Source organism: Pelophylax lessonae, assembly GCF_965119305.1.
Source record: "Pelophylax lessonae genome assembly, chromosome: 5".
NCBI classification, from domain to species: domain Eukaryota; kingdom Metazoa; phylum Chordata; class Amphibia; order Anura; family Ranidae; genus Pelophylax; species Pelophylax lessonae.
Window position 1 is genome coordinate 42,007,055 of NC_138772.1, and position 27,442 is coordinate 42,034,496.

General features: G+C 44.7%; 1 protein-coding gene across 1 annotated transcript in view; it reads right to left on the bottom strand.

The window, feature by feature from the left end:
- PHF14 (PHD finger protein 14) overlaps positions 1-27,442 on the bottom strand; it is a gene marked incomplete at its 5' end in the record, with an annotated part of 389,174 nt that overhangs the window by 233,676 nt on the left and 128,056 nt on the right. The window contains 2 exons of the mRNA XM_082258885.1: positions 18,631-18,762; positions 18,980-19,083. Of these exons, the coding sequence (XP_082115011.1) occupies positions 18,631-18,762; positions 18,980-19,083 (236 nt within the window). The remainder of the gene's footprint in view (positions 1-18,630; positions 18,763-18,979; positions 19,084-27,442) is intronic.

Sequence of the window (27,442 nt, forward strand, 5' to 3'; positions counted from 1 at the left end):
CATAAAACCCTCCAGGGGGAGAAGGGGGGACAGTTACTTACCATAACAGGAACCAGGCCAGCACTGCTCTAGACAGAACCTCCTCTCCATCGAAATGGGGGGGGCTGTCGGCCAGGAGGAATGCTGCAACTTAGGCAGGCCTGTGTGTCCCTCCATGGATATGCCTCCCCAACCACCAAACCGGTCATGCTGAATGATGTTACAGGCAGCATAATGTTCTCCACGGCTTTTTCAGACCCCTTTACATCTGTCACATGTGCTCAGGGTGTACCTGCTCTAATCTGTGAAAAGTACAGGGCGCCAACGGTAGACCTGCCAATTCTGGTGTTCAATGACAAATGCCAATTGAGCTTCACAGAGTCAGGCAGTGAGCACAGGGCCCACTAGAGGACGTCGGACTCTCAGGCCACCCTCGTGAGGTCCGTTTCTGATTGGTCAGAGACATTCACACCAGTGGCCTGCTGGAGGTCATTTTGTAGGGCTCTGGCAGTGCTGATCCTGTTCCTCCTTGCACAAAGGAGCCGATACCAGTCCTGCTGATGGGTTAAGGACCTTCTACGGCCCTGTCCAGCTCTCTTTGAGTAACTACCCGTCTCCTGGAATTTCCTTCATGCTCTTTAGACTGTGCTGGGAGACACAGCAAAACTTGGCAATGGCACGTATTAAGGTGCCCTCCTAGAGGAGTTGGATTACCTGTGCTACCTCTATAGGGTCCAGGTATCTCCCCATGGTACCAGTAGTGACATTGACACTAGCCAAAAGCAAAACTAGTGAAAAACAGTCCAAAAAGATGAATAGGGGAAAAATGTCAGTGGCCTCAACCTGTAAAACAATTGCTGTTTTGCAGGTCGTCTCATTGTTGCCCATCTAGTGCACCTGTTGTTAGACAAACTGAAAACTAGCGACAGCTAAACGGAGTTACTTGAAGAACTGAGCGATAGAGATTCGTAGGAAAATTCGTCATCAGGTACGGAAAGTGACGACAGCGAGGATTCTGATGTCTCTTTCTGGCACATAGCTTGTGGAATTTCGGAAGTATATCAAATGATTCTTCAGAATTTCCAACCAAGCTATGTGCCAGAAAGAGACATCAGAAACGTTGCTGTCGTCACTTCCCGTACCTGATGACGAATTTTCCCACGAATCGCTATCGCTCAGTTCTTCAAGTAACTCCGTTTCACTGTCGCTGTTTTCCAGTTCGTCTAAAAGTGCTTTTGTGCAAAAAGAATGCTTTTTGGACGCCATGGTCGTTCTCTATTTTCCAGGCACAAAGAACTGGAAAAGCACAGGCAGGGCACTGGAAAAGTCACCAGGTGAAATCCTGTGGTGAAATGGGATGATACAGTGTAATCCGTTAGGATCACAGCTTTGTATCATGTCACTTGGTTTATTTACATTTTTTAATTTGCCGCCGGTTCCACCCCCTGCGTCGCAATGCTCACAGGGAAGGGTACCGGAAGACAGGTGCCGGCATGGGCCGAGCACACAGCGGGAGGATGGCTGGAGGACGGCGGGGGATCGCAGGGGAAGGCGAGTTTTAAAATGTAAAACAACAGATTTCTATGCAAAACAATGTACCACTTTTAGCACAGAAATCCTGACATTATCAGACCACCAGGGGGGTTAATCAGAGAGGCAGCACATAGACCTAAGGTAACCCTGGAGGAGCTGCAGAGTTCCACAGCAGAGATTGGAGTATATCTGTACATAGGACAACAATAAGCCGTACGCTCCATAGAGTTGGGCTTTATGGCCAGAAGAAAGCCATTACTTTCAGAAAAATAGCACATTTTGAGTCTGCGAAAAGGCATGTGGGAGACTCCCAAAATGTCTGACGAGACTAAGGCTACTTGTACACGGGAGATTGTAAAAAGTCCTTTGAACGCTGGAATTTAAAGGACGTTTAAAACCTCTGTTGTGTCACGTTTGCAGCCGCGTTTAGCAGGCGTTTGCGATCAGATCTGTTTTTAGAGGTAAAAAAATCATTCCCCTTTAAAATGGAAAAACGCGAGCGCTAAACGCGGGTGATCGCGTTCGGTCGCGTTTTTGCGTTTGAAACGCCGGTAAACACATGTTCTGAACATTCTGAACGCAAATAATTGCTTTCCAAAAAACAACACTGAACTGAACTACCTCTAAATGACTGTAAACGACCCAGTGTACATGGACAGATAAGATAACATAGAGGTGGGTTCAGGGGCTTCTGAAAAAAACGCCCAACTGCTCAAAAACGGTCGTTTACAAGTAGCAGTGTACATGAAGCCTAATACTGAACTTTTCGGCCATCAAAGAAAACGCTATGTCTGTCGCAAACCCAACACATCGCATCACCCAAAGAACACCATCCCCACAGTGAAACATGGTGGTGGAAGCATCATGCTGTGGGGATGTTTTTCAGCAGCCTGGACTGGGAAACTGGTCAGAGTTGAGGGAAAGATGGATAGTGCTAAATAGAGGGATATTTTTGAGCAAAACCTGTACCACTCTGTGCGTGATTCTAGGCTAGGACGGAGGTTCGCCTTCCAGCAGGACAATGACCCCCAAACACACTGCTAAAGCAATACTTGAGTGGTTTAAGGGTAAACATGTAAATGTGTTGGAATGGCCAAGTCAAAGCCCAGAACTCAATCCAATAGAAAATCTGTGGTCAGAATTAAAGATTGCAAACCATCCAACTTGAAGGAGCTGGAGCAGTTTTGCAAGGAGGGATGGGCAAAGATCCCAGTGGTAAGATGTGGCAAGCTCAGAGAGACTTATCCAAAGCGACTTGTAGCTGTGTTTGCCGCAATAGGTGGCTCTACAAAGTATTGACTTGGGGGGGGGGGGGTGAATAGTTATGCACATTGACTTTTTCTGTTATTTTGTCCTATTTGTTGTTTGCTTCACTCTATATATATATATATATATATATAAAAGAAAATCTTCAAAGTTGTGGGCATGTTCTGTAAATTAAATGATGCAAATCCTCAAACAATCCATGTTAATTCCAGGTTGTGAGGCAACAAAACACACAAAAACAAAAAATGCCAAGGGGGTGAATACTTTTGAAAGGCACTGTAAATTATGATTTTTACATGTAGGAGAGAAATGGCAGGATTTGCCTGGGCTGGAAGTGGTTAAGAGGTTCTGAACCCTACAAACATACAGTAACCCACAGAGCCCCGTTTTTGGCCTTCGATTACAGATCAAGTTTCCGTTGACCGGTTGTCATCTGTTCTGACACCATGTACTACACTTCTGTAAAGGCCACAAAGGAAAATATGGTAAGGCATTAAAGATTTTCGTAGGTACCCTTTGAACCACTTCTGTGATATATTTAGAGGATGAAAGCTCTCAAGGAGCTCAGAAGAGTTCTACAAATCTCTACAAAAATGTAAACGCAAAGGGCATGGATGACATTTTAAAACGAAAATTGTTTTGTTGAAACGCAGACAGCAGATTGTAGGTACTCAGAAGAGATTGCCTTTGCACTGTAATAAAATACTTCCAAAATCACGGAACTAAAGATGAATGCCACTAAAGCCCGAGAGCGCAGAGACCGCACCATGTACACACAGTCTACATTTATAGTTGTTTAATAAATCTTCTTTTTGGACACACATGATATACCGCTCCAGGTGGCAATTCTTCTACCACGCCTCCCCTGCAGGTAGAAAGGGTGCTGGTTCTGCACGCAGTAACTGCAAATGAGAAATTCCGGACAGCCGCACTCCAATGCATTCACCTTTACTGGTATAAAAAAAAGTCCATACAGCAAATGGAGGCAGAAATATCAGCTTTAACTAACGCGTTTCACACCGTTCCTGGTGCTTAGTCATCAGTAAGGGTGTAAACACATTAGTTAAAGCTGATATTTCTGCCTCAATTTGCTGTATGGACTGTTTTTTATACCAGTAAAGGTGATTGCATTGGAGTGCGGCTGTCCGGAATTTCTCATTTGCACAAATCTGCTTTTGGGTTTGTTTTAAGTGACAAATGTGACATGAACACTGTCTTTTATCAGCATATTTATTTGCATATTTTAGGGATGTCGGTGCAGTAACTATGTAGTACTAAGTAGGGATGCACCGATCCGCCTTTTTTGGTCCCGATCCCGATCTTTTGCTTTGTGAAATCGCCGATCACGAGTCCGATCCAGAAGTACTGTTTTGTGAGCTTATAACAAAATAATACTTCCAGATCGGTATCTGCAGATACCCTATAACAATTGTGCATTCAAAATCTAAAATGTCATGGGTTTAGTCTTTAAGGGGTTAAACTTCCCTCCTCCGGCAGACGGAACGAAAAGATACATAGTAATCATTGTGTTTACTTAACTGGGAGAGTTGAAAGGCATTTGCAGGAGGCTCTTTTTTTTTTCTTTGACAGCTGTTCTCTGCTCCCTCACAAGCTATAAAGAGCAAAACCGGATCGGCCCGTGGATCTGTTAATTTTACCGATCCCCCCATCCAGCTATTTTGCCCGTATCGGGGCCGATATCTGATTCAAATATCGGATCAGTGCATCCCTAGTACTAAGTGGCTCTATCCTTTAACCACTTAAGCCCCGGAGGATTTGGCTGCTAAAAGACCAGGGGTTTTTTTGCGATTTTTTACTGCGTGACTTTAACGGACAATTGCGCGGTCGTGCGACGCTGTACCTAAATGAATTTGACGTCCTTTTTTTCCCACAGAGCTTTCTTTTGGTGGTATTTGATCACCTGTGCGATTTTTTGATCATGCGCTATAAACAAAAAAAGAGCGTTAATTTTGCAAAAATAACAATATTTTTCACATTTTTTTATATGAAATTCCCCCCAAAAAAATGTAAAAATCAAAATTTTTTAACATTTTCGGCCAATTTGTTTTATGCTACATATGTTTGGTAAAAAAAAATCGCAAAAAGCGTATTTTGATTGGTTTGCGCAAAAGTTATCGCGTTTACTAACAAAGGGAAAGATTTTTGTCATTTTTGGTGTTTTTTTTTTTTAACGCGTAATGGCGGCGATCTGCGATTTTTTTTTCGGTACTGCGACATTGCGGCGGACAGATCGGACCCTTGACTGACATTTTTGACACTTTTGGGGTTACCAGTGACATTACTGCAGTAATCAGTGCTATACATATGCACTGTTACTGCAAAAATGACACTGGCAGGGAAGGGGTTAACTGTATTGGAGAGGGAGGGGTTAAGTGTGTCCCTAGGGGTGTGATTCTAACTGTATAGGGACATGGCTATTGGTGTAAAAACAAAGATCAACGGTCCTACATAGTAGAACCGTCTGATCTTCATTTTTACACCAGGGAGAATGACGGGCGGCTTGTTTACATAAGCCGCTCCGCCTTTCTCCCTTCACCGGAGCGATCGTAGTGTGACCGGCGGACATCGGAACCGCCGGTCACGCGCACTGACTTGTCAGTGAACGAGTGCGCCCGCCCGCAATTGGCTCTCAAGTCAGTGACAGGCGAGTGACGTACCCATACGTCACTCTGCCTGGCCGGGGCTGACCGCCGCAGTATATAGTCGTGCGGCGGTCGGCAACCGGTTAACAAATTTCTTACTGTCTTTTATTACTTGTCTTCTTTCATCTCTGAAGATTTACATGTGTGTGGCTTTCTGCCTCTTCAAAGCCTCACTGCTAGTCAAGACTCTGTATGCTTTAAGTCAGGGATCCTCAATCTACGGCCCTCCAGCTGTTGTGGAACTACACTTCCCATGATGCATTGTAAAACTCTGACATTCGCAGACATGACTAAGCATGATGGGAATTGTAGTTCCTGAACAACTGGAGGGCCGTAGTTTGGAGACCCCTGCTTTAAGTGGTTCTAAAGTCAGAAGGTTTTTTTTATCCTAATGCATTCTATGTATTAGGATAAAACACCTTCTGTGTGCATCAGCCCCCCTAAGCCCCCTAATACTTACCTGAGCCCCATCTCAATCTATACAATGTTGCAGGAACGTCCAAGCAGGCTGGGACGCACTCTTAGTATTGGCCAATGTCTCCCGCAGCTGTCAGTCAAAGTCAGTGAGCCAATAAGAAGCAAAAGAGGGCGGAGCCGAGCCGTGGCTCAGTGTCTGAATAGACACACAGAGCAGTGGTTTGGCTCGGGTGCCCCCATAGAAAGCTGCTAACTGTGGGGGCACTCAGCAGGAGGGAGGGGCCAGGAGTGCCGGTGAGGGACCCGAGAAGAGGAGGATCTGGGCTGCTCTGTCCAAAACCGCTACGCAGGCCAGGTAAGTATGACATGTTTGTTATTTTTAAACAGAACTGCATCCGATTAACATGACATGTGAACCAAGCCGGCTTTCCATGGGTTCACATATCTGTGAAGCAGCCACAGTGCAAATTTAAAAAGAGGCCTGCGCGTTTTCTGAGCACTGCTGTGCGGTTCCAGGCTCACTGCCTTCCATGGGAACGGTCCTGAATTGCACACGTCATCAGTTTTGAACACAAATAGAGGGGAAAAAAAACACAGCTGGGTGTTAGGGGGGAGTATGCAACCCGGCAGGCCAGGAAAGAGGGGGGGGGGGGAATGAGTGAGCGCCCACTCCTCTTGAACCATACCAGGCCACATGCCCTCAACATGGGGGGGGGGTGCTTTTGGGGTAGGGGGGCTCCCCATGTTGAAGGAGGCAAGGGCCTCTTCTCCACAACCCTGACCAGTGCTTGTGGGGGTCTGCGAGCAGGGGCTATCAGAAACTGTAAGGGGGCACCCAGATCCCAGCCCCGCCATGTATATGAGTATGGGGTAGATTGTACCCCTACTCATTCACCAAAAAAAGTGTTAAAAATAAATTATACAGCGTTATACCCCCTGCACTCTCCTCATTGGCTCACTGGCTGTGATTGCCAGTAGTGGGAGCCAATTGCTCCCGCTACTGTCTCGGTCACTGAGGAAAGGGAGTCCCAGAACAGCCTTGGCTCCCGTGCACATCGCTGGATCGAGAGGGGACACAGGTGAGTATTAGGGGGGCTGTGGGAGCAGCACACAGGTGTTTTTTTTTACCTTCATACAAAGGTAAAAAACCTTCAGCCTTTACAACCACTTTACTACCTTCTGTGGGTTAGCAAAAAAACTGAGGACTTATGGGGGGTAGGGTTAAAGGGAAGGTGCCAAGGGGGAGTGTCCTCAAATGCTTTTCTAGCTTTAAATGACCTGAGTGTACAAGCCTACCACACAGGGTCTATGAATACTTTGCCTGAGTCCTGCACTTTATGACAAAGCTGGTGATGTGAGATCCAAAGCTTTACAGTGAAAACTGTTAATTTGGATTTTCTCTCAACTCGTGTGTTCCTATAGAGCAGTGATGGCGAACCTATGGCATGGCACGCATGCCACAGCTGGCATGCAGAGCCCTCTCTGTGGGCACACGAGGAAGAAGAGCACACACTAACTGGCTATCCTATGCAAGGTGTATCTCCTCCACATTGGAACTACATCTCCCACACGGCTCTGGGGCCAGGGAGTGATGTGTCTGGGGTGGGCTTGGACGAGACAAGGCAGTGCTGCCGGGCTGGATGAAGTCACACTAACAATAGACGCCGGAGCCAGGTGAGATTCTTTATGTGCTGGTGTCACCTGCAGCCTGCTGCTGTCTGTTTATGGTCTCATCATACGCCCTCTACACTTATCAGATACTTCACTCAGGGCCATCTACAGGGGGGTACACAGGGAAAACAGTGTGGTGTACAGGAGGAAATTTACAGGACGCTGCACTGTGTCTCTCCTTCCCAGCGGCTGAAGGCTGGCTTCTTCCCTTCTTTCTCCCGCCAGCTGCTGGAAGGAGAAACACTGTGTAGCGTCCTGTAATTTTCCTCCAATCCCTGAGCCCCTCTCTATTTCTGCCTAGTGCTGCTACAGTGTTATAAATAAAAAAATAGCAAAGCATTCATGTGTAAATAGCGTGACGTTGACATTTAAACAGTACTATTTATATATAAATGGGGCAGCATTCATATGCAAATCCTGCCCCTCCCCAGTTCCCACCCAACATCATCTCCTGAATGGTGCCGGAGAAGTGGATGCAAACAAATGGAAGCAGGCTTGAGAGTCCTGCTTGCCACTGCCATGCTGGATGTTCCATCAGGTACAGCATTCAGGTTTCTGTAATATTGGGTTAGCATTAAGCAGATGAAGGGGGGGGAGGTAACCATTTGGAGTGCAAAGGTGGGCAGTAGGGTGGGGTGCAAAGGTGGGCAAAGAGGCAGTGTGCAGAAGTCAACAGCTTTGTGGGGGTGCAATAGTGAGCAGAGGATGTCATGTACAAGTAAGCAAAGAGGGGGGCTTTGGGGTGCAGAGCTGAGCAGCTGGATTAGGGTGCATTTGCATATACAGCAGCCCTTGCTGTCCCTCTGAGAAGCAATCTATTGGGGATCAATGTTCAGAAGGCAGATGACAGGTGGCTGGGAGGCTATATATATCACCTTCTCACCACCGGTATTAACCCACAGGCAATTTGAAAAAGATAAGTTGGTTTTGTGTTGCAGTTTGGGCACTCAGGCTCGAAAAGGTTCGCCATCACTGCTATATAGGAAGTGAAATTTCCCTACAACACATACAGTATAAAGCAGGTATTCTACACATTGCCTAGCCCAGGTGTCTCTAAACTTTCTAATCAAAGGGCCAGTTTATTGTGCTTCAGACTTTAGGGGGGCCAGACTGTGGCCAATGGGAGCAGAAAACATCTTGGCGTCAGTGGGAGTAAACAATGTCCCATCTTTGCTATTTGGGGAATTATTAGTGCCCCATCGTTGATGTCAGTGGGAGGAATAGTGCCCCATTATTGGTGTCAGTAGGAGGAATATTGCCCTCTCGTTGGTGTCAGTGGGAGGAACAGTGCCCCATTGTTAGTGTCAGTGGGAGGAAAAGTGCTCCATCGTTGGTGTCAGTGGGAGGAATAGTGTCCCAAGGGCCAGACAAAGTAAAAAGCAAAGGGCCACATTCAGCCTCTGAGCTCACTGGCCTAGTCTATAAAGCTAGGGTAGAGATAATTCTCTAATTCCCAGACATCCTATCTGTGGACTAAATTCACAGACAAACTTCACTTCAGCTATGGAGGATTAGTTCAGGTTCGCCTGAATTACCCAGGAAAGCCAATACACAAAGCGACACCACAAGATGGAAAAAAAAAACGACGCAATCAATATGACTCATTTTCCCCAAATTCTCATCTTCCAGAGTGCATTCTGACTAATTAAAAGCAATAAAAAACAACTAAAATAAACCAACCACTGCAAGTCTTTGAAAGCAAGAAGTCATGCGTGTAAGCCGGAGCAGAGAGTGTCTGCACAGCAAAGAACAGAAGAGACACGACTACCTGACCTACTCTACCAACACCCCCGCTGTGTGCTCACCTTTTTAGCCCCTAGACAAATGACACTTAATGCTCCTTTCAATTTACTTAAAAGGCAGAACAAAAAAATTGCAGATTCCCCGCTCGACAATTTCACAGGCAGAATACTCTGTCCAAATGACACAAATGGATTATCCTTTCAGATTGTCTGTTTGAAGAGAGATGCCGATCAGGCTGAAAATAAACTTTTAAAGGAACCCAGGCATGGTGAGAGTGGTGAGCAACATTTAAAAAACAAAAACCTTATTAAAAGAAAAAAAACTGGATTTTTGTCTTACCATAAAATTGTTCATTGATGGATACAGCTCCATATCATCTTTGACCCTTGGGTTATGCTGCTCTCCATAGGAGTAAGACTAAGTGGAAACAAAACTTGACTACGCCCCTAGGGCAGTGCTAGGAGGTATACTTCCCACTTCCTGCTATAGGACTTCAGTTTGTAACAAGCAGTGTCAGAAGAATGCATAACCCATCTCAACAGAGGGGTGGGTGCTGTGCCCGTCAATGAACATCAGAGAAAAGGTTTTTACGGTAAGACAAAAATCCAGTTTTCTCTTTCGTTCATTGACGGACACAGCTCCATATCTTCTTTGACCCTTCGGACATCCCAATGCAGTGTCAACATGAACTGTGGGAAAAAAAACACAGCAATGCACATAATTCCCAAAAAGGGCTAAACATAGCCAACCAGGTAAACCAGGAGCTCAACCAGGAACAACTGGAGCTCACCAACCAGAAAGAATACACCTTCAAGAGGTAGGAACCTCTGCAACAGCAGCCTGAAAAACTTTGCGGCCAAACACAGCATCTGCAGATGTGGGTACATCGACCTTGTAAAACTTGGTGAATGTATGCACAGACGACCATGTGGCTGCCTTGCACACCTGAACCACTGACACCTGATGACGGAAGGCCCAAGAGGCACTAAGCGCCCTTGTATAAGGCGCCTTAACAGGGAAAGGAGAAGCCTGACCCTTAATGGAATAGGCCTGCACCACGTCTGCCTGATCCATCTGGAAATGGTCGCAGCAGACGCGGCTTGTTCTTTTCGAGATCCATCTGTACAGGAAAAACAAAGAATCCGATTTTCGAATCGACTCAGTCACCGCCAGGTACACCCTGATTGCCCGAACCACATCCAGGGAATGCAAAGCCATTTCTTTAGGATGTGTTGGCTTAGGGCACAAGGAAAGCAACACTATGTCTTCATTCAAGTGGAAACCCGAGACGACCTTAGGAAGAAACGACTGACAGGGACGTAGCACCACTTTGTCCCTGTGAACCACCAGGTTAGGTGACCGACAGGACAACGCTGCCAGTTCCGACACCCTGCGTGCAGAAGTAATAGCCATTAAAAAAGCTACCTTCTGTGAGAGAGTAACAGAGGAAGTTCACAAATATTTTCAAAAGGGGGTCTTTGAAGAACTGACAGTACCAAATTGAGGTCCCACGGAGGTACCAGAGACCTTACCGAGGAGCCAAATGGCGAACCCCCTGGACAAAAGTGTGAACCAAAGAATGCGCAGCCAACAGTCATTGGAAAAAAGTGCCAAGGCAAAAATCTGGCTCTTGATGTTGCTCAGAGCCAAACGTTTATCTACACTTTGTTGTAGAAACTCCAGCAGAAGGGACACCGAAAAGGAATGGGGAGAAACCCCCCGAGACACCAAGAAATGTGCGCCCTCCAAACTCTATGATAAATCTTCTTACAAGTAGATTTTCTAGCTTTTAACAGTGTAGGAATCACCAAATCCGACAACCCTCTATCTTTCAGTAACTGGCTTTCAATAGTCAGGCCGTTAAAGCCAGCGACTGTAAATCAGGATGGAAGATCGGCTCTTGAGACAAAGAAACTTCTCTAAGAGGGAATCTCCAAGCAACATTGGCTACCAGCCTCACAAGGCCTGCATACCAAGACCACCAAGGCCAGTCAGGAGCAACCAGAATGACTGGAATCGATTCTGCCTCGATTCTGCGCAGAAGCCTCGGCAGAAGCTGTAGTGGAGGAAAAATGTAAATCAGACGATCCTGACCCCAAGGGGCCACCAGAGCATTGGCGGCATTGGCAAAAGGATCCCGAGATCTTGCCACAAGATCTAAGTAATTAGGCTAAGTCTAAGTAATTTTCTAGCATAAAACAATAATTTTAACTTGTAAACAACAAGTGTCAGAGATAGGCCTGATCCAGAAGTGGTTAATGATCTCTTCCATAGAAGCACCAACAAAACGGTCTCCCGCAAACAGTAGATCAGTCAGCACCTTTTTGGAAGCCTGATCAGCCGACCAGCACTTCAACCAAATCATGCGGTGGAGGATCACCAAAGTCACAGACACTCTGCCAACCAAAGGGGCCGCATTCAAGGATGCATCACAGATATACTGTAGCCCCTGTATCAACTGATCCGCCAGCTCAGGAGGATGTTGACCCCCATCCAAATCCTGGCGTAAGAGTTTTGCCCATTCCGTTAAGGCCTGGGTGACCAGGGTGATAGCAAACACCGGCCTCAAAATTTAACCCGCCATGGTGAAAAGGTATCGGACCAGAGCCTCAGCTCTCTTGTCCACAGGGTATTAAAAGACGGGGAATCCTCCACCGGAAGAAGCGCGGCCTTATTTATTCTGGAAACCTGAGAGTCCACCCTTGGTGGAACCGTCCGCTTCTTCAAAAGAGACTCCTCAATGGGATATCTCCTAGCGAAATGCTTAGGTTTTCCAACCATGTGTTTCGGGGACCACCACTGACTAGCGACAATTTTATCGAAATAGACAGGAAAAGGGAACACCTTAGTCAATTTGGATGCTCTACAAGTGCCAAATTGCACCGGCGCAACTGACGCATCAGCTGTGTCCTCCAACCTTAAAGTTTCCCGCACTGATACAATCAGTGCCTCCACAAGCGCCTTTTCATGCGTCGCTGTAATGGAACCATCCTCACTGTCAGAGCACTCAGGGTGCGTGGACGCAGACCCAGTGGGTTGACTTGCATCCGCACCAGCCAAATCTACCTCAGACTCTGAGGAGGCAGAGGATACAGGTGAAGGCGGGGGGGGGGGGGGGAACGCTTCTTGCTAGGCCACTTTTGAAGAGCCATATCAACCTTTGACACAAGTGACTGTAGGACCGCCGTCATGGCCGCCAGGGAAGACTGAGACCCAGAGGGTCCCATAGCTTCTGAGAGTGGGTCAGGCGGTGATACCTGCTCCAGGGACTCCATGGTTAATTAAGAGGCCGTCCTTAATATGCAAGAAAAAATGTTTCACAAACCCCCCCCCCCCTCACTCCGCATCAACGGCGCTGCCATAGCAGAAGAAGGAGCTGTATACCCGCAGGGACTCACCACCACCTATTCAGAGCTGGATACAGAGCATCAAGCTGCGATCAGAGAAGAGGAAGCGCAGTCACTGCCACTAGAGGCCCACCACCGCATCACTGCCCCACAGGCTACAAGAAAATGGCCGCTGCATTGACTTCAGTGGGAAACTCCAAAAACATGGCTGCTGGACTACACAAACATGGCCGTTTAGGCCGTATACAGCCATTCACAACAAAATGGCAGTGCCACGGGGCGCAGCGCGGCACCCACGCAGCCATTCATCAGAAGCATCAGAAAATGAGTCGCCAGCGGCGCGCTGCCACCTCCCCCCAGCCCATCACCAATGACATCCCATACACAACAGCCAGTGCACCCTGAGGGGCAACTGGGGGGGGGGGGGTAGGTGAGGATGACCAGTACAGGGGAATCCCCCTAGTGAGGGGGGGACCATGAGGGAAGGAAGGGCACAGAAGGGGCCTACCAACCCAAGGAAGGGCCCGCGTCAACCCCAGTATTTCCCCAGGGAAGAGGGGGGACACTACTCACCACACCTGGGAACCAAGCGGGCACCACTCATGACAGTCCTCCGTGCCATCTTGGAATGGGGGTGCCGCGGGCCAGAGGTACGCTGCGAGTCTGGCCGTGACCATGGCTATGTGTTCTCATTCGCTAGCCAGCCCCCGTCCAGTGGGGCTATGTCGGGGCCAACCTAGAGTGGAGCTAATAGTTGGGTCGCGCTCGCTGGCTAGACTGGGAAGACCATAAGGATCTAGGATATCCAGTCAAGCAGTTGATTGTAGTTCTCACAGGAACAGAAAATAACAAAAGAAGAAAAAATTCCATTTAAAAAGGAAAAAATGCCAGGACCGCAGATCCCAGCAGGGAACCAGGTACTTACTCCTGGAGGTGGGAAGTACACCCCCTGAGACTGCCCTAGAGACGTAGTCAAGTTTCCACCTAGTCCTATTCCTATGGAGAGCACCATAACCAAAGGGTAAAGAAATATGGAGCTGTGTCCGTCAATGAAGGAAAGAGAAAATATTTTTTAAACCACTTGCCGAACGCATTACGTATATATAGTTTGCGGTTTGCAAGTGGTTTACCAGGAATTATGGCTGAAGATATCATCCATAACCCCGGTACCGTTGTTTGCAGCCGGCGGCTGGCTTTGTCATGAAAGCAAAAAGAGTCTAGCCAGCACCGTCTGTGTCTTTCAAAAGAATCATGATAGACTTTAGAAAGGGAGAGTAATATAGTAATAAACACGCAGCATTTTTTAGCTTAACACACTGAGCACAATGAAACAAGCATTCCCCTCTGAACTATATATTAAACTTCTTTACATTTTTCAATGCTGCTGGCTCCTGCTCTTTCAGCGCTGCTTTTCTGAACTGTGGACAGCACAGTCTCCAGTTTGTAAATTAGGAGCAAGGAGGGGAGGGGGGGAGGAAGAAGGAGAGTGCCTTGCCATCCTAGGCTACAACTTTCAATGCTGCTGGCTCCTGCTCTCTCAGTGCTGTTTTTCTGAACATCTTTTCTTGGGGACATGAAATGATGACAAAAGGCAGGGCTTCAAAAATTCCAGACGCCAGGCCCCCATGGCGACAAAAAAGTGTGTCCAGGCACCTGGGCTGCTGCCCGAATGTTTCCCCCTCCCCCATGCGCCCCCTGCTATGTATACCCAGCTCCATTTACCCATCTGCGGGCCCCGAACCGGCATAGCAGGTGCAGCTGGGACAAGCAGAGGGAGGAGAGCTGCTGCTTGTAGCTCACCCAAAAAGTGACGGGTATTACATCACTTTTGAGTCGCTGTTGACAGTTTCCCCGGGCCATTAAGGCCGGGAAAGAATGGAATGCAGTGCAATGTGCATTGCATTACATTCAATGGAGCACAGGGGAAACACGCAGGGACTTTTAAAACCTAGATACCGCATTAAAGAGAACCTGTCACCAAACAAATCATCACACGGGATGGAAAAAAAAAAAACTTGATCATCGCCCCCACAAATACGCATGTGTCAGGGCGCCTACGCCTAAAAATATTGATACACTTTAACATTTTGCCGCGCACGCCAAAATGAGAGAAATAATTCTAGCACCAGACCTCCTTCACAATGCTAAACTGATGACCTGCAGCTTTTAAAGTATCGCCTTTGGAAAATTTAAGGTTTGACATGGTGGGTATCTTTTTAGTCAGTGCAACCTAATCTTGTATATTTTACCAAAAAAGTGGGTAGTTTTTTTTGCCTTTTTGTGCCCCCCAAAATTAACTTTAAAGAGTTTTTTTTACTGAAAGTAATGTTCCAGTAATATCCAGTGACATAAAAAATTGGAACTACCAATACTTTATTATCTAGAGTGTCTGCTTTCAGAAAATATATTATGTTTTGGAGGTTTTATGTAATCTTCAGGCCTAAAATACATTTTTTTAGATGTGTGCAAAAAACGCAAAAATGGCTTTGGCAGCTAAAGGGTTAAAATAACACCTTCAGGACATGTTCTACCTGAACGCTTTGTTAGTTGGAAAAAAACTGGCTCCTAACTTTTTTAGCTATAAAATGGTAAATAACGAGCGCTCAGGATAATCATGTGTTACTCAACTGATCAAATGGACTATGAGTCTAAAATAGTATAAGGAAATCCAGAGAATACCCCCTAAGGAGTGGGACTATATGGGTGACCAAACATCCAAACAATAACATAGTATAGTTTTTAAATAAAAACAAATTTATTTATACATACAACATAAAAAAATATATATAAAAAGAGACTGTACGTCTCTATAGAACATGAAAAGATTAAAAGGTTGAATTCACGGCTTACAACAGTAGGTCATACAAACAACTGGTGACTAGCAGAATGGCAAGTGTTCCAAAAAGACCCAACCTGTTTCAGGTATAGGATCCCTTCTTCAGGGTCTGTTTGTTGGAAACTTGTGAATTCCACATATGTCACATGTATCGACCAAGAAGCCATGTAATTAAGGGCAAAGTTACACACCAAGAAGATTAGAGATGCCGGAATAAGAAAGTAGAAAGCATCATAAAAGTAGCTAGAAATAGAAGAGAGTGCTGTCACATGATGTTACGGTATACCTCTTGAAGGTCACTGCTAGGGTTGGAATGGCGTCCCTTTAAGGAGAGGATGGAAAGATCCCCCCCGAGTATTCCTTATGTGTTTGCTTCAGAGAGACCCAACTTCAAAGGGATTTCTATGGTTATGAAAAAAGAGGGGGTCTTTGTACTGGGAGCCTGTTCTCCTTGTTTAAGAGTATCTTGAAACAGGCAAGACAATAGGTTGTGCTGGAGTGGTGTATAAAAGAAGTTCTTGTTCAAAAAGTTTCTATGTCAACGAAGTCGGCACCGTAAATACCAGCATCCTCTGCTCTCGTATTTCTAGCTACCTTTATGAAGCTTTCTACTTTCTTATCCCGGCATCTCTAATCTTCTTGGTGTGTAATTTTGCTTTTAATTACACGGCTTCTTGGTCGATACATGTGACATATGTGAAATTCACACGTTTCCAACAAAAAAAATACCCCTGAAGAAGGGTGCCTATACCTGAAACGGGTTGGGTCTTCTTGGAACACTTGCCATTCTGCTAGACACCAGTTGTTAGTATGACCTACTGTTGTAAGCCGTGAATTCAACCTTTTAATCTTTTCATGTTATATAGAGATGTACAGTTTCTTTATATATTTTTTTTTTTATTGTATGTAGAAATAAATTTGTTTTTATTCAAAAACTATACTCTGTTTTTGTTTGGATGTTTGGTCGCCCATATAGTCCCACTCCTTAGGGTGTATTCTCTGGATTTACTGACGCTGGGATTATGGCCACCTACATCTAGGTCTTTCATGATGTGGTAATATTTTTCTATAATAGTATAAGGAGTCCATATAAAGTCTTTGAGTATGTAAGCCTGATCACTGATGGTGGATAAAGTATGGATCACTTAGGATAAGGCAGCTCTTCTCAGAAGTGAAAGCCAACTCTGGAAATGGATGTGCAGAAAACAGAAAAGCACCTCTAAGTGTAATACTTTATTGTAAAGGAAAACAACAATGACACTTGGCAACTCACGAGATAAAAAAAAAGGAGAAAGGCTCATCAATAGGATAAAAGGATCTCCCTCCAGGTGAGAGGTGCCGTCACGCTGATCCGAATATGTTCAGCCCGCGGTCAGGACAAGAAGAGATGTCGGCAGCCTCCTAGTCGTTCCGGGTTGCTGTTTGAGCCGAAAGATGGAGTGCAGCGCGCAAGGAGCGTGTGACGTCAAGACACTTGATAAAGGAGCGTGCACGCTCAGTACAAGCTTTGAGCATGCTCTGAAACGCATTGTGTTTTGGATCCCCGTGACATCACGTCACGTGCTCCTTCCACGTTGCGCTTCATCTGGCAGCTCAACACACTAGGAGTAGGAGGCTGCTGGCATCTCTTCCTGTCCTGACCGCGGGCTCTGCATATTTGAATCAGTGTGGCTGCACCTGGGGGAGATCCTTTAATCCGATTGATGAGCCTTTCTCCTATTTTTATCTCGTGAGTTGCCAGCGGTCATTGTTGTTTTCCTTTGCAATAAAGTATTACACTTAGAGGCACTTTTCTGCACATAACTTTTGAGCTGGCTTCAAGATTCAAAACAAATTTGTTAAGCACTGACGTGAGGTACTGCTACAGTTATTCCTTCTATTTCCACGTAGAGTTTAATAACATTTTTAATGTAGTAATTTAGGCACTGAAGATCAATATTTAGTCACTTGTATTGAAGACCATTACAATATGGGCTACAGTAGAATCAGAACAGTTTTTTTTCCCCATGTAATTGTTATCCATTACAAAACTGTACGGCTTCATGTACACGGGACGTTTGAAAACTTCTCCTGAACGCTGGAACTTGACAGCTAGAAACCGAAGGTTAAAAATAGGGATCGACCGATTATCGGCAAAGCCGATATATCGAGGGCCGATATGCACTTTTCCCGATATATCGGAATCAGCCCCTGAGGTTACCGATATTTCGGGGAAAATGCTTGAACTGGAGACGCCTGCAGCTGGAGGCATCACCCCGATACCGGCGTCCATAGCCGGCGGTCGGCTGTCTTAATGACAACCGATGCGGCTGAGAAGGCTGTCATTACAAGGAGCGGGAGGGGACGTCCCCCCCCCTCCCGCCGCCTTCCGCAGCGCTTGCCCGGGTCTCCCGTCCAACCGGTCCCTCCACAAGAGTACCTTTAAAAAAATAAATAAATAAAAAATGTTTTTTTAATGTACGAAAATATCGGCCAATATCAGCCGATACCGATATGCGATGACCAAAATATCAGTATCGGCAATAAAAAAAAAGGATATCAGTCGATCACTAGTTAAAAACATCTGCTTTGCCGCATTCATGCGTGTTTACATTTAGAAGCATTTTTACATTGTAAAATGGTCAAAAATGTATCACCATTGGAAATACCTATAAAGAAATGCTTATAAACGGGAGTTACCGCGTTTAGACGCATTTGCACACTCTTACAAGCATTTGGCGTTTCAAATGCCAATAAACTTCCGTCTGAATGCAAATTTTCTGCTTTCAAAAAAATGCCACTAAACTCAACTCCCTTTAAGCGACTATAAATGAAAACATGGACAGATGAATGTACATGGACAGATAAGATAACATAGAGGAAAGTTCAGTGACTGCTGAAAAAAACACCCAACTGCTCCTAAAAGTTTATCAGCAGGCAGTGTACATGAGGCCTAGGAGTTTGTCACAAGCGTTTGTCACCTATACCGAATTCAAATATATTGCGTTCAAATACAGTATATCAGGGTCAAATGATTCTACCCGCATCTTCGATACCAGCAGTGAGGGTTTGTGTCAGAGTGGACTGCAAGCAGAACCAATAAAGATTCCACCTCCCCATAATGGGCTTTCCCAGACTACAGGTGCACTTAAAAAAAGAAACCAGAAGAACTCACTGCCTTCCCGTGTAAACTTACCAGTAACTGTTCTTCGTCTTCTTAGGCATCCTGGTCAGTGGGGGGTCCAGGCAGCCCAAATGGTAATGTAGCTTGCATGTATCACACAAGAGCAGTAGGTGCTGGTCATGATTCTTCTTGCATATTCCACAACTACATGAAAAAAAAAAAAAAAAAGAAATGAGACAACAAAGCGCACATAGCGCGTCAATCAGGAAGCAGGATTTACTTGCCCTCTGGCTGAAAAACAAATTAACACGAAGCTGGACAAGCAAAGCGCTGCAGTGCCACTCTGATTTAAAACATTACCAATCTTTTCTAGGGGGGGAAACTAAATTGCAATGCTAATCAAAATATGGATAACAATTACCTGTAGAGAACCGCGGGCAATGGTAAAGTCTTGTATGTCCCGCCATCCCGTTTACTGGGTTTTCTTTCCTTCGGTGACCGAAGAATGGCTGGAATGTTCCCTTTCTGCAATATGAAAACCATTAGAAACATAAGATATTTTTATTGCTAAAAAGCTGAATGACAAGGTATGATACAAAACCCACACTGGCAAGTACATTGTCTGGTCTAAAAAACTTTTTGATTTAAATAAAAAAATGCATTGAAGTATAAGTGCACTATTCCCAAAAATTGTTACTGTAAAAATTGAAAACCAAAAACGTGTCACAGAACCAATTTTGGATTATTATGAATATCCATATATATGCCTCTGTAGAATCCCTTGCTTGATGTCCCCAGATGGACGTGTATGCATTTATTTCGCTTTATATTTAGCCTTCTATTTTTGATTTGTGTATATTATATCTTTATTATACAGTATCTCATAAAAGTGAGTACACCCCTCACATTTTTGTAAATATTTTATTATATCTTTTCTTGTGACAACACTGAAGAAATAACACTTTGCTAAAATGTAAAGTGAGTGTACAACTTGTATTACAGTGTAAATTTGCTGTCCCCTCAAACGTTTATTCCAAACTTATATTGAATAAATGACCCCACACGTTTAGGGGGCCACAGAGCTTCCCCATCATCAGGGTGTGAATCTACAGAAAACATGGTCACATTCAGAAGCTGGCTGGGGCTACCTTAAAACATTTCGCAGCAATCCCGCCAGAAGTGACGTCATTATGCCGTCTGGGGACGTCGAACACACCACTGCCAGCATTTACCCTGGACCAAGGACAACCGCCATGCAGTGCACACCTGGCAGCTCCACAGGCTTACCACACAGGTACCCTAGTCACAGCATAGCTCTTTTCTCTCTGGTAAGATACCCCCTGGTCACAGGCAGCAACCTCATCTCCCCTGAGTGAGCCATTCAGACAGCTTGCTTGGAGAGATCCCTCCAAAAGTTAAAAAATCATAAAACATTTTTTAAAGGAGACCCAAAAGGTTCTGGAGAGCCTGTGTGAGGTCATATACAATAACCTCTGCCTTGTGAAAGGGATAACCGCAATAAGGAGGCCCCTGCTCCAAGCATTGGTCTGGCCGGAGGAAAAACAAAGATCCCTGCCTTGTGAAAGGGATAACCGCAATAAGGAGGCCCCTGCACCAAGCATTACGGCCTGATAGAAAAAATAATAAATGGGTGATGTGTTCTATCTGGCCGGAGGAAAGACATAGAACTGAGGACCTGAGAGTATGTTGGGTTTTTCTTCTTTTTTTTTTTTTTTAACTGAGAAGTTGATCATGTGTTTCCAGGTGGGAGGAGCCCCTCTTTGATTTAGGATGTCCTGGAAGATAACTTGGGAAATATTACCGTGGCACTTTGATTTTTAGACTCTAAACATTGCATCCAACGCAATTATTAAGCAGTCAAATGCCAGAGCCTCTACTGCTCACAAACACTCTAGCATTTTATATCTGAATGACAGGGAATGTCGAGACCTCATGTAGAGCCTAGACTTGGGATTCAATATCCACCAGAGTGGCAAAAGTTTTAATCTTAAAACTAACACAGGTACGTCCAGCGAACACAGGTGTAGCACCAGAGCACTACTTACAGGCCAGGGCAGGTAAAGTAATGAAGCTTATCACACTTCCTGATATAGAGATAACCACTAACGGTCTATTTGCACTATGGAGTTGTGGTGTGTTGGTGGTGCCATTCATTCTGAATGGCACCCTAATGCACCTTGCCAAGGGAAGTGCAGAGCGCTACCAGAAATAGCACATGCACATTTTGTGGTCTGTTCAGCAGCTCATTCTATTGAATTAAAGTGTTTGTTACTCCAACATTTCATATTCCTGATACGTCTCTGCTGTACCATGTACTTGTAGGAAACAGTATTCTGTTCTCTTTGTATGGCTTCCTTTGTGTGAAATTCTTGGTGTTCCTACCAGTCCCTCTACTTTCCTAGTTAACACTGACCATGTTAAGCAGCTGAACACAGCATGGTCAGTTCTCTAGCTGTGCTCTTCTCCCCTGCATAGCCATTTACTGAGAAGCTTATGGCACTTTTCCACTGCACGTACCGGCTCGTACCGGGTCGGCTCTACTCGGCCCTGCTTGGCCCGGTTTGCTTTTCCACTGCTGGTACCGCATGGTATAGTGTCGGAACGGTTCGGTACGGTACGGTATGGTTTGCTTTTCCACTAAAGTAGTACTAAGTTAAGTGGGTGGCATAACAACGGGGTGGGTGGGATTCTCTGACCAATCAGTGGCTAGTAGTGACTGCATGCAAAGGATTGTGGGATATGGTACCAGTTTGGTACCTGTTGGAACCACAATCGAGTAGGTACTGTTTTTTCAGAGCCGTACCGTACCGTTCGGTTCCATGCAGTGGAAAAGCAAACCTATACCGTACCGTACCGAACCGCTCCGACCCTATACCATGCGGTACCAGCAGTGGAAAAGCACAAAAGCGTGCCGAACCGGAACGGTTCCATGCAGTGCAAAAAGCGCCATTAGTGAGCTGTTGCTGCTCCTCACCCCAGCTCTTATGCAGCTGAGAACAGAGGGAACACAGGGAATTTGATCACTTATTAAAAAAGGGGGGAAAAGAGTATTAATAATGTTTTTTAATACCTACACACAAATAATTAGCCTTTAACCACTTTGCCGCTGCTCACTAGAGCTCTACTGCGGCAAAGTGGCTCTTGTAGGTCTGACGACGTAGACCTATGTTGGCAGACACTCCCCCCTCGCTTGCTCCCGCTGTTTTCAGTCACAGCGGGAGTCGGGCCAGGGGAGGAGCAGCGGCGATCGCCGCTGCTCTTCCCCGATCGTCGGGGAATCAAGTGTGGAGATCCGCCCCCTTGTGTAAACAGAGCGGGCGGATCTCCGAAGTGACAGGCAGGGTCAGATTGCAGGGTCAGATTGCAGGGTTCAGCATATCTGAACCTGAGATCTGTCCCTGTGTCACACAGTCACTGATTACTGTAGAAATGTCACTGGTAACCCCAAAAGTGTCAAAAATGTCAGTCAAGGGTCCGATCCGTCCGCCGCAATGTCGCAGTCCCGCAAAAAAAAAAATCGCAGATCGCCGCCATTACTCGTTAAATAAAAAACACCAAAAACGACAGAAATCTTTCCCTTAGTTAGTAAACGCAATAACTTTTGCGCAAACCAATCAAAATACGCTTATTGCGATTTTTTTTTTACCAAAAATATGTAGCAGAAAACAAATTGGCCTAAAATGATAAAAAATTTAGATTTTTACATTTTGGGGGGGGGGGGGGGGGGGGGATTTCATATAAAAAAATGTGAAAAATATTATTTTTTCAAAATTGTCGCTCTTTTTTTGTTTATAGCGCAAAAAGTAAAAATCGCACAGGTCATCAAATACCACCAAAAAAAAGCTCTGTTTGTGGGAAAAAAAGGACAATTTTGTTTGGGTACAGCGTCGCATGACTGCGCAATTGTCAGTTAAAGTCGCACAGTAGCGAATCGCAAAAAGTGGCCCAGACGTAAGGCAGCAAAATCCTCCGGTGGTAAAGTGGTTAATTTCAATTTAAAACTGAATGGACAGTTTACAATCACTAACACCATAACATGCAGCAAAACACACAGCAATAGTATAAATGGGCCCTAAAAGAAACATTTCAAAATATGTATGATAATCAAAACATGGAACAGAAAATAATGTCTACGTCTTGTTATATAATGCATAAACCCAAAATGTGCATCCGCCAAATTTCACAAGTTTTCCTTTAAATTAAAATTATCCTATTATTATTGAAATTAAAAATCCTTTTCAGAAAAGATGTAAAAATTTTAATTCTGTCCATGAGCAAAGAAAAAAAAAAAAAACCTCCAACATGGCTCAGAAAAGAGAGCCAAAGCCCCTGTCTCTCCCTCTCTCCTTTCCATCCTCACTACATCAGTGCTCCATAGGTTAATTAGAAAAATTATCTTATTGGACCAAACTCTCTACAAAGCAGCCGAGATTCTCTTTGGGCTTCCACTAATCTGCTGTATGCTAGCTTCTCCGACAGCAGCCATCTATCAAAGTCATTTCTCAGGGGCCCCCTGGGCTGGCATCTGCTCAGCCAACTGGAAAAAACAATGTCATGCAAGCTGTGCAAATCACTACCAATTCTGCTGGTAGCTGTGCGCAGACACATGTACACATGTGTATTTTATCTGTACGGATACATGCATTCATTACGTAAAATTACGTGTGTGTGTGTACTTTTCCACATTTTGCCGTTTTAGAACATGCATTTGGTCGTGTTTTCTGCTTCTTGATTTAAATACATGCTTTATACTTGCAAAAATATTTTTGATTTATGGTAATCAACTAAAAAAAAACAGATATTTGTTGGTTTAAATACTTAATACAACCACCTTCATATAAAACTATTGCTGGGATGCCAGCTTTGCACATCCCTTTCATCACTCTTCTTGGCAAAACTTCTCTAACTTGGTCAGGTTATACAGGTAAAAGTTGGTGAAAGGCAATTTTCAAATTTTGCCACAGATTCTCAATGTGATTGGGGTCTGGGATTTGGTGGTTATTGGATATTCTGGTTCTTTGTTTTAAACTCCATTGTGTAGCTTTGGCTGTGTGTTTTGGGTCACTGTCCTGCTCAGAGGTTTCTTGGTTCTAATGGAGACCAAAATGTCCTGAAGCTGGCTACAACCATCTTGGTCTCCGACCTAGCCAGATGACCAGTGCAAGATTTGCAAATCTTCCCAATGATGTGATGTTACCACCACCATGCTGACTTATGCCTCGTACACATGCAACGATTATCGGCCGACCGATCGTCCGACTTTTGTCCAGAGTGGTGTTTTGTTGGTTGGAATGTGCCTAGACTGCACACGAATTTTCTCGGCCAACAAAAATCTACTTCAGAAGTGATGTCATGTGCTGGTTTACTTTCCGTGTGTTTTTTCTTCTCTGAGCATGCCCAGTCTTGCTCATCAGATTTTTGTCTGCCGAAATCTGTACTGACTGACGGAAAATCGTCCGTTTTGTTGACGGCCAACAAAAATTTTATAGCCTGCACACCAGATTTTTTTCAGACGAAAAGTCGGAGTCGGTTGTCGAAAGCATCATACTAACAAGCCGAAAATTGGCCGATCGGACGTTGGCCGAAAATTCCCGGCCAATAATCGATGCGTGTGTACGAGGCATTACAGCCAGTCACTCAGATAAATCTTGTTGAGCAAATTAGAGAGAGAAAATGTGTCTTTAGCAACTTTTCTTAACTGTATGCCAGCAATACAGAAAACAAACAGTTTTAATAGCAGTCACAAATAATTTTTATTATACAGGATATAATGCCAACAGTTTATTCAGTGCTTTAAAACGTGAGGGCAGACAGTACAGTTACAATAAATACAATTTAAAGTGTTTGTAAACCTTCGATTTTTTTTGCCTAAAAACAAATATCCCAATAGTTACCTGCTCTGTAAAATGGTTTTGCACAGCGCAAGCCCCTATCCTCTTTTTTCTGGGTTCTCCCACCGGCACTCCAGGCTCCTTCTCTTCATCAGGTGCCCCCACATAAAGCTGCTTTCCATGGAAGCACCCGTACAGGCTCGCTCCCACCCACCACATCACAGGTTTTGATTGAGAGCAGTGGGAACCAATGGCTCCTGCTGCTATCAATCTGTCCAATGAGGAGAGCAACAGCGGCTGGAGCTGCTGCGCTTGTGCACATTGCTGGATCGGATCAGGTTTAGATAAGACAAAGGGGGGGGGGGTCTGGAGGGGAGCTGCAGCACAGAAGATTTTTCACCTTAATGCATTAACCACTTAAGCCCCGGAAGATTTTACCCCCTTCCTGACCAGGGCCTATTTTGCGATTCGGCACTGCGTGACTTTAACGGACAATTGCGCGGTCGTGTGACGCTGTACCCAAATGAAATTGACGTCCTTTTTTTTCCCACAAACAGAGCTTTCTTTTGGTGGTATTTGATCACCTGTGCGATTTTTTGATCATGCGCTATAAACAAAAAAAGAGCGCCAATTTTGCAAAAATAACAATATTTTTTCACATTTTTTATATGAAATTCCCCCCAAATTTTTTTAAAAATCAACATTTTTTTAACATTTTAGGCCAATTTGTTTTAGTAAAAAAAAAAAAAAAAAAATCGCAAAAAGTGTATTTTGATTGGTTTGCGCAAAAGTTATTGCATTTACTAAGGGAAATATTTTTGTAACTTTTGTTGTTTTTTTTTTAACGCTTAATGGCGGCAATCTGCGATTTTTTTTGCGGTACTGCAACATTGCGGCGGACAGATCGGACCCTTGACTGCCATTTTTGACACTTTTGGGTTACCAGTGACATTACTACAGTAACCAGTGCTATACATATGCACTGTTACTGTAAAATGACACTGGCAGTGAAGGGGTTAACTTTTTTGGAGAGGGAGGGGTGCAAGTCCAGGCATGTGGGTGGATCCTGACCATATGGTCGCGATCCTTCCCGAGCCTGGACTGGCTAGGTGACATCAGCCGACAGAGGGCTTCAGCCTATTGTTTGATAAAAATGGGTTAAAGGAGTGCAAAACGAACTGCACTCCTGTGATTCACAAGAGGATTACAGTCAAACGAGCTTTGGCTGTACTTCTCCTTTAAAGTGAGCAAACTGAAAGACTGCTGTGCAAGGGTCCAGAAATAACAAATTAAAGATGTGCTCTCTTACAAGGAAAATCCTGAATTGTTAAAGTGGATGTAAACCCCATTAATGAAACCTGACAGGGGCACATATATCTGTAGTGTTTACTTATCTCTCTCCAAAGCCCTAAGTCCCGTGTCTTTCTGCTATGTTCCTCTGTTATCAGCATGATAACTTCTGACAAGCTCTCCAACACATGAAATAAAACAGGGTTCATACACATTTTTACCAATAAAATTTCATGACTTTTCCAGGACTTCAAGTAAATATTCATGACCTAATGTTTCATAAAATGTCTATAAGTAGAAAATCCACGTTACACCCAGCATATCTTTACTTAAATAAATGACAAGCTTTGCAGTGTACAGTAGAATATGAAATATTTTGTTAACTATTGTAATTTAACAAATATTATCAACTATATTCGAATATACTGGAGAAAGGTCCGGGTCTGCGGTGTTTCCGTACCAGGCCGGGCAAGGAGCGGTTCACGCATGCTCCGGAACTGGTTAACGCCCCCCCCCCCGTTCATCACGTTCTTGCGGGCCTCCAGTGAGGTATGCGCTTCACCGCTCCCTCGAACACACTGAGTCCCCTGATTGGTTCTCCCCTCTCCCGGCTGCTGGCCAGCCTGGGACGGAAACACCGCTGACCCGGAAGGACACCGAGCTATGATAGACGCTTACACCTCCATGTAATTTCTTAATTATAATATGTGTCAATAAAATTATTTACATGCTTCACTGAGTGGCACCTTTCTCTCTTTTCTGCATATGCAATAAATAATTTCCATGACTTTTCCAAAACTTTTGTGTTAAGTTAATTTTCCATCACTTTTCCAGGCCTGGAAAGTGCCATTTTAAAATCCCATGACCTTTCCAGGTTTTTCATGACCGTACGAACCCTGATAAAAGCAGCTGAAAATCTGTTGTCGGGGAGGTAACGTAGAGATAAATTTGCAGAGGGCTTGTCTATTTACAGCACAGCTCTGCAGGTTTCTTAATTTCTCTGCCTATGTGGAGGGGGGTGCCTATCACCCAATCAGCTCTCACACAGTGTATGCCCAGACGTCCCTCCCACTACTGAAACAGGCAGAAAAATTTCTAACACGATGTGCACTTTCTAAAGAGTCTAGAAAGCTGAAGACTGCAGATATACATGTAATTGTTTAATAGTCTCTAAGCAGTACCATAACAAATCTACATTTTGCCAGAATGCTTCCCAAAATATAGCAGTACAGTTCCTGTGCCTTAAACGACACAGCTATATGTACGTGCTGCTCACTGTTCTTTTTCCTGGAGAGGAGGCTGTAGCTGAAGACATGTACTGCAAGTAACTCCCTGATTCAGTTTTATCCATTCTGTGAATCTGTGATTCCTCCACCTCTCCTCCTGCTTCTTGATCACTACCCTAACAATCATCAGCTTACAAGTCAGGTGAGCAGCACTAATATCAGAAAGCCAAGTCCTGCCTTTGCCAAGATGGCCACTTCCACAGAGAAAGCATGCAGAACAAGACATATTAAGTCAGTAATGGGGAAATATAAAATGAGAAGATCACTGCACTATCGACATAGAAAGACATCTGCTAGCACAACAACTGACATAAAATTGTCCAAATAAAGCATAAAAAAAGTGCAGCGCTTAAATAATTAATGCAATCAAAGAATGGTGCATGTGGATGATGAAAGTCTATAACAGTAGTGAATCCCCCAAAAAATTGCTGAAAACCAAAACATGAAGCTGTAATG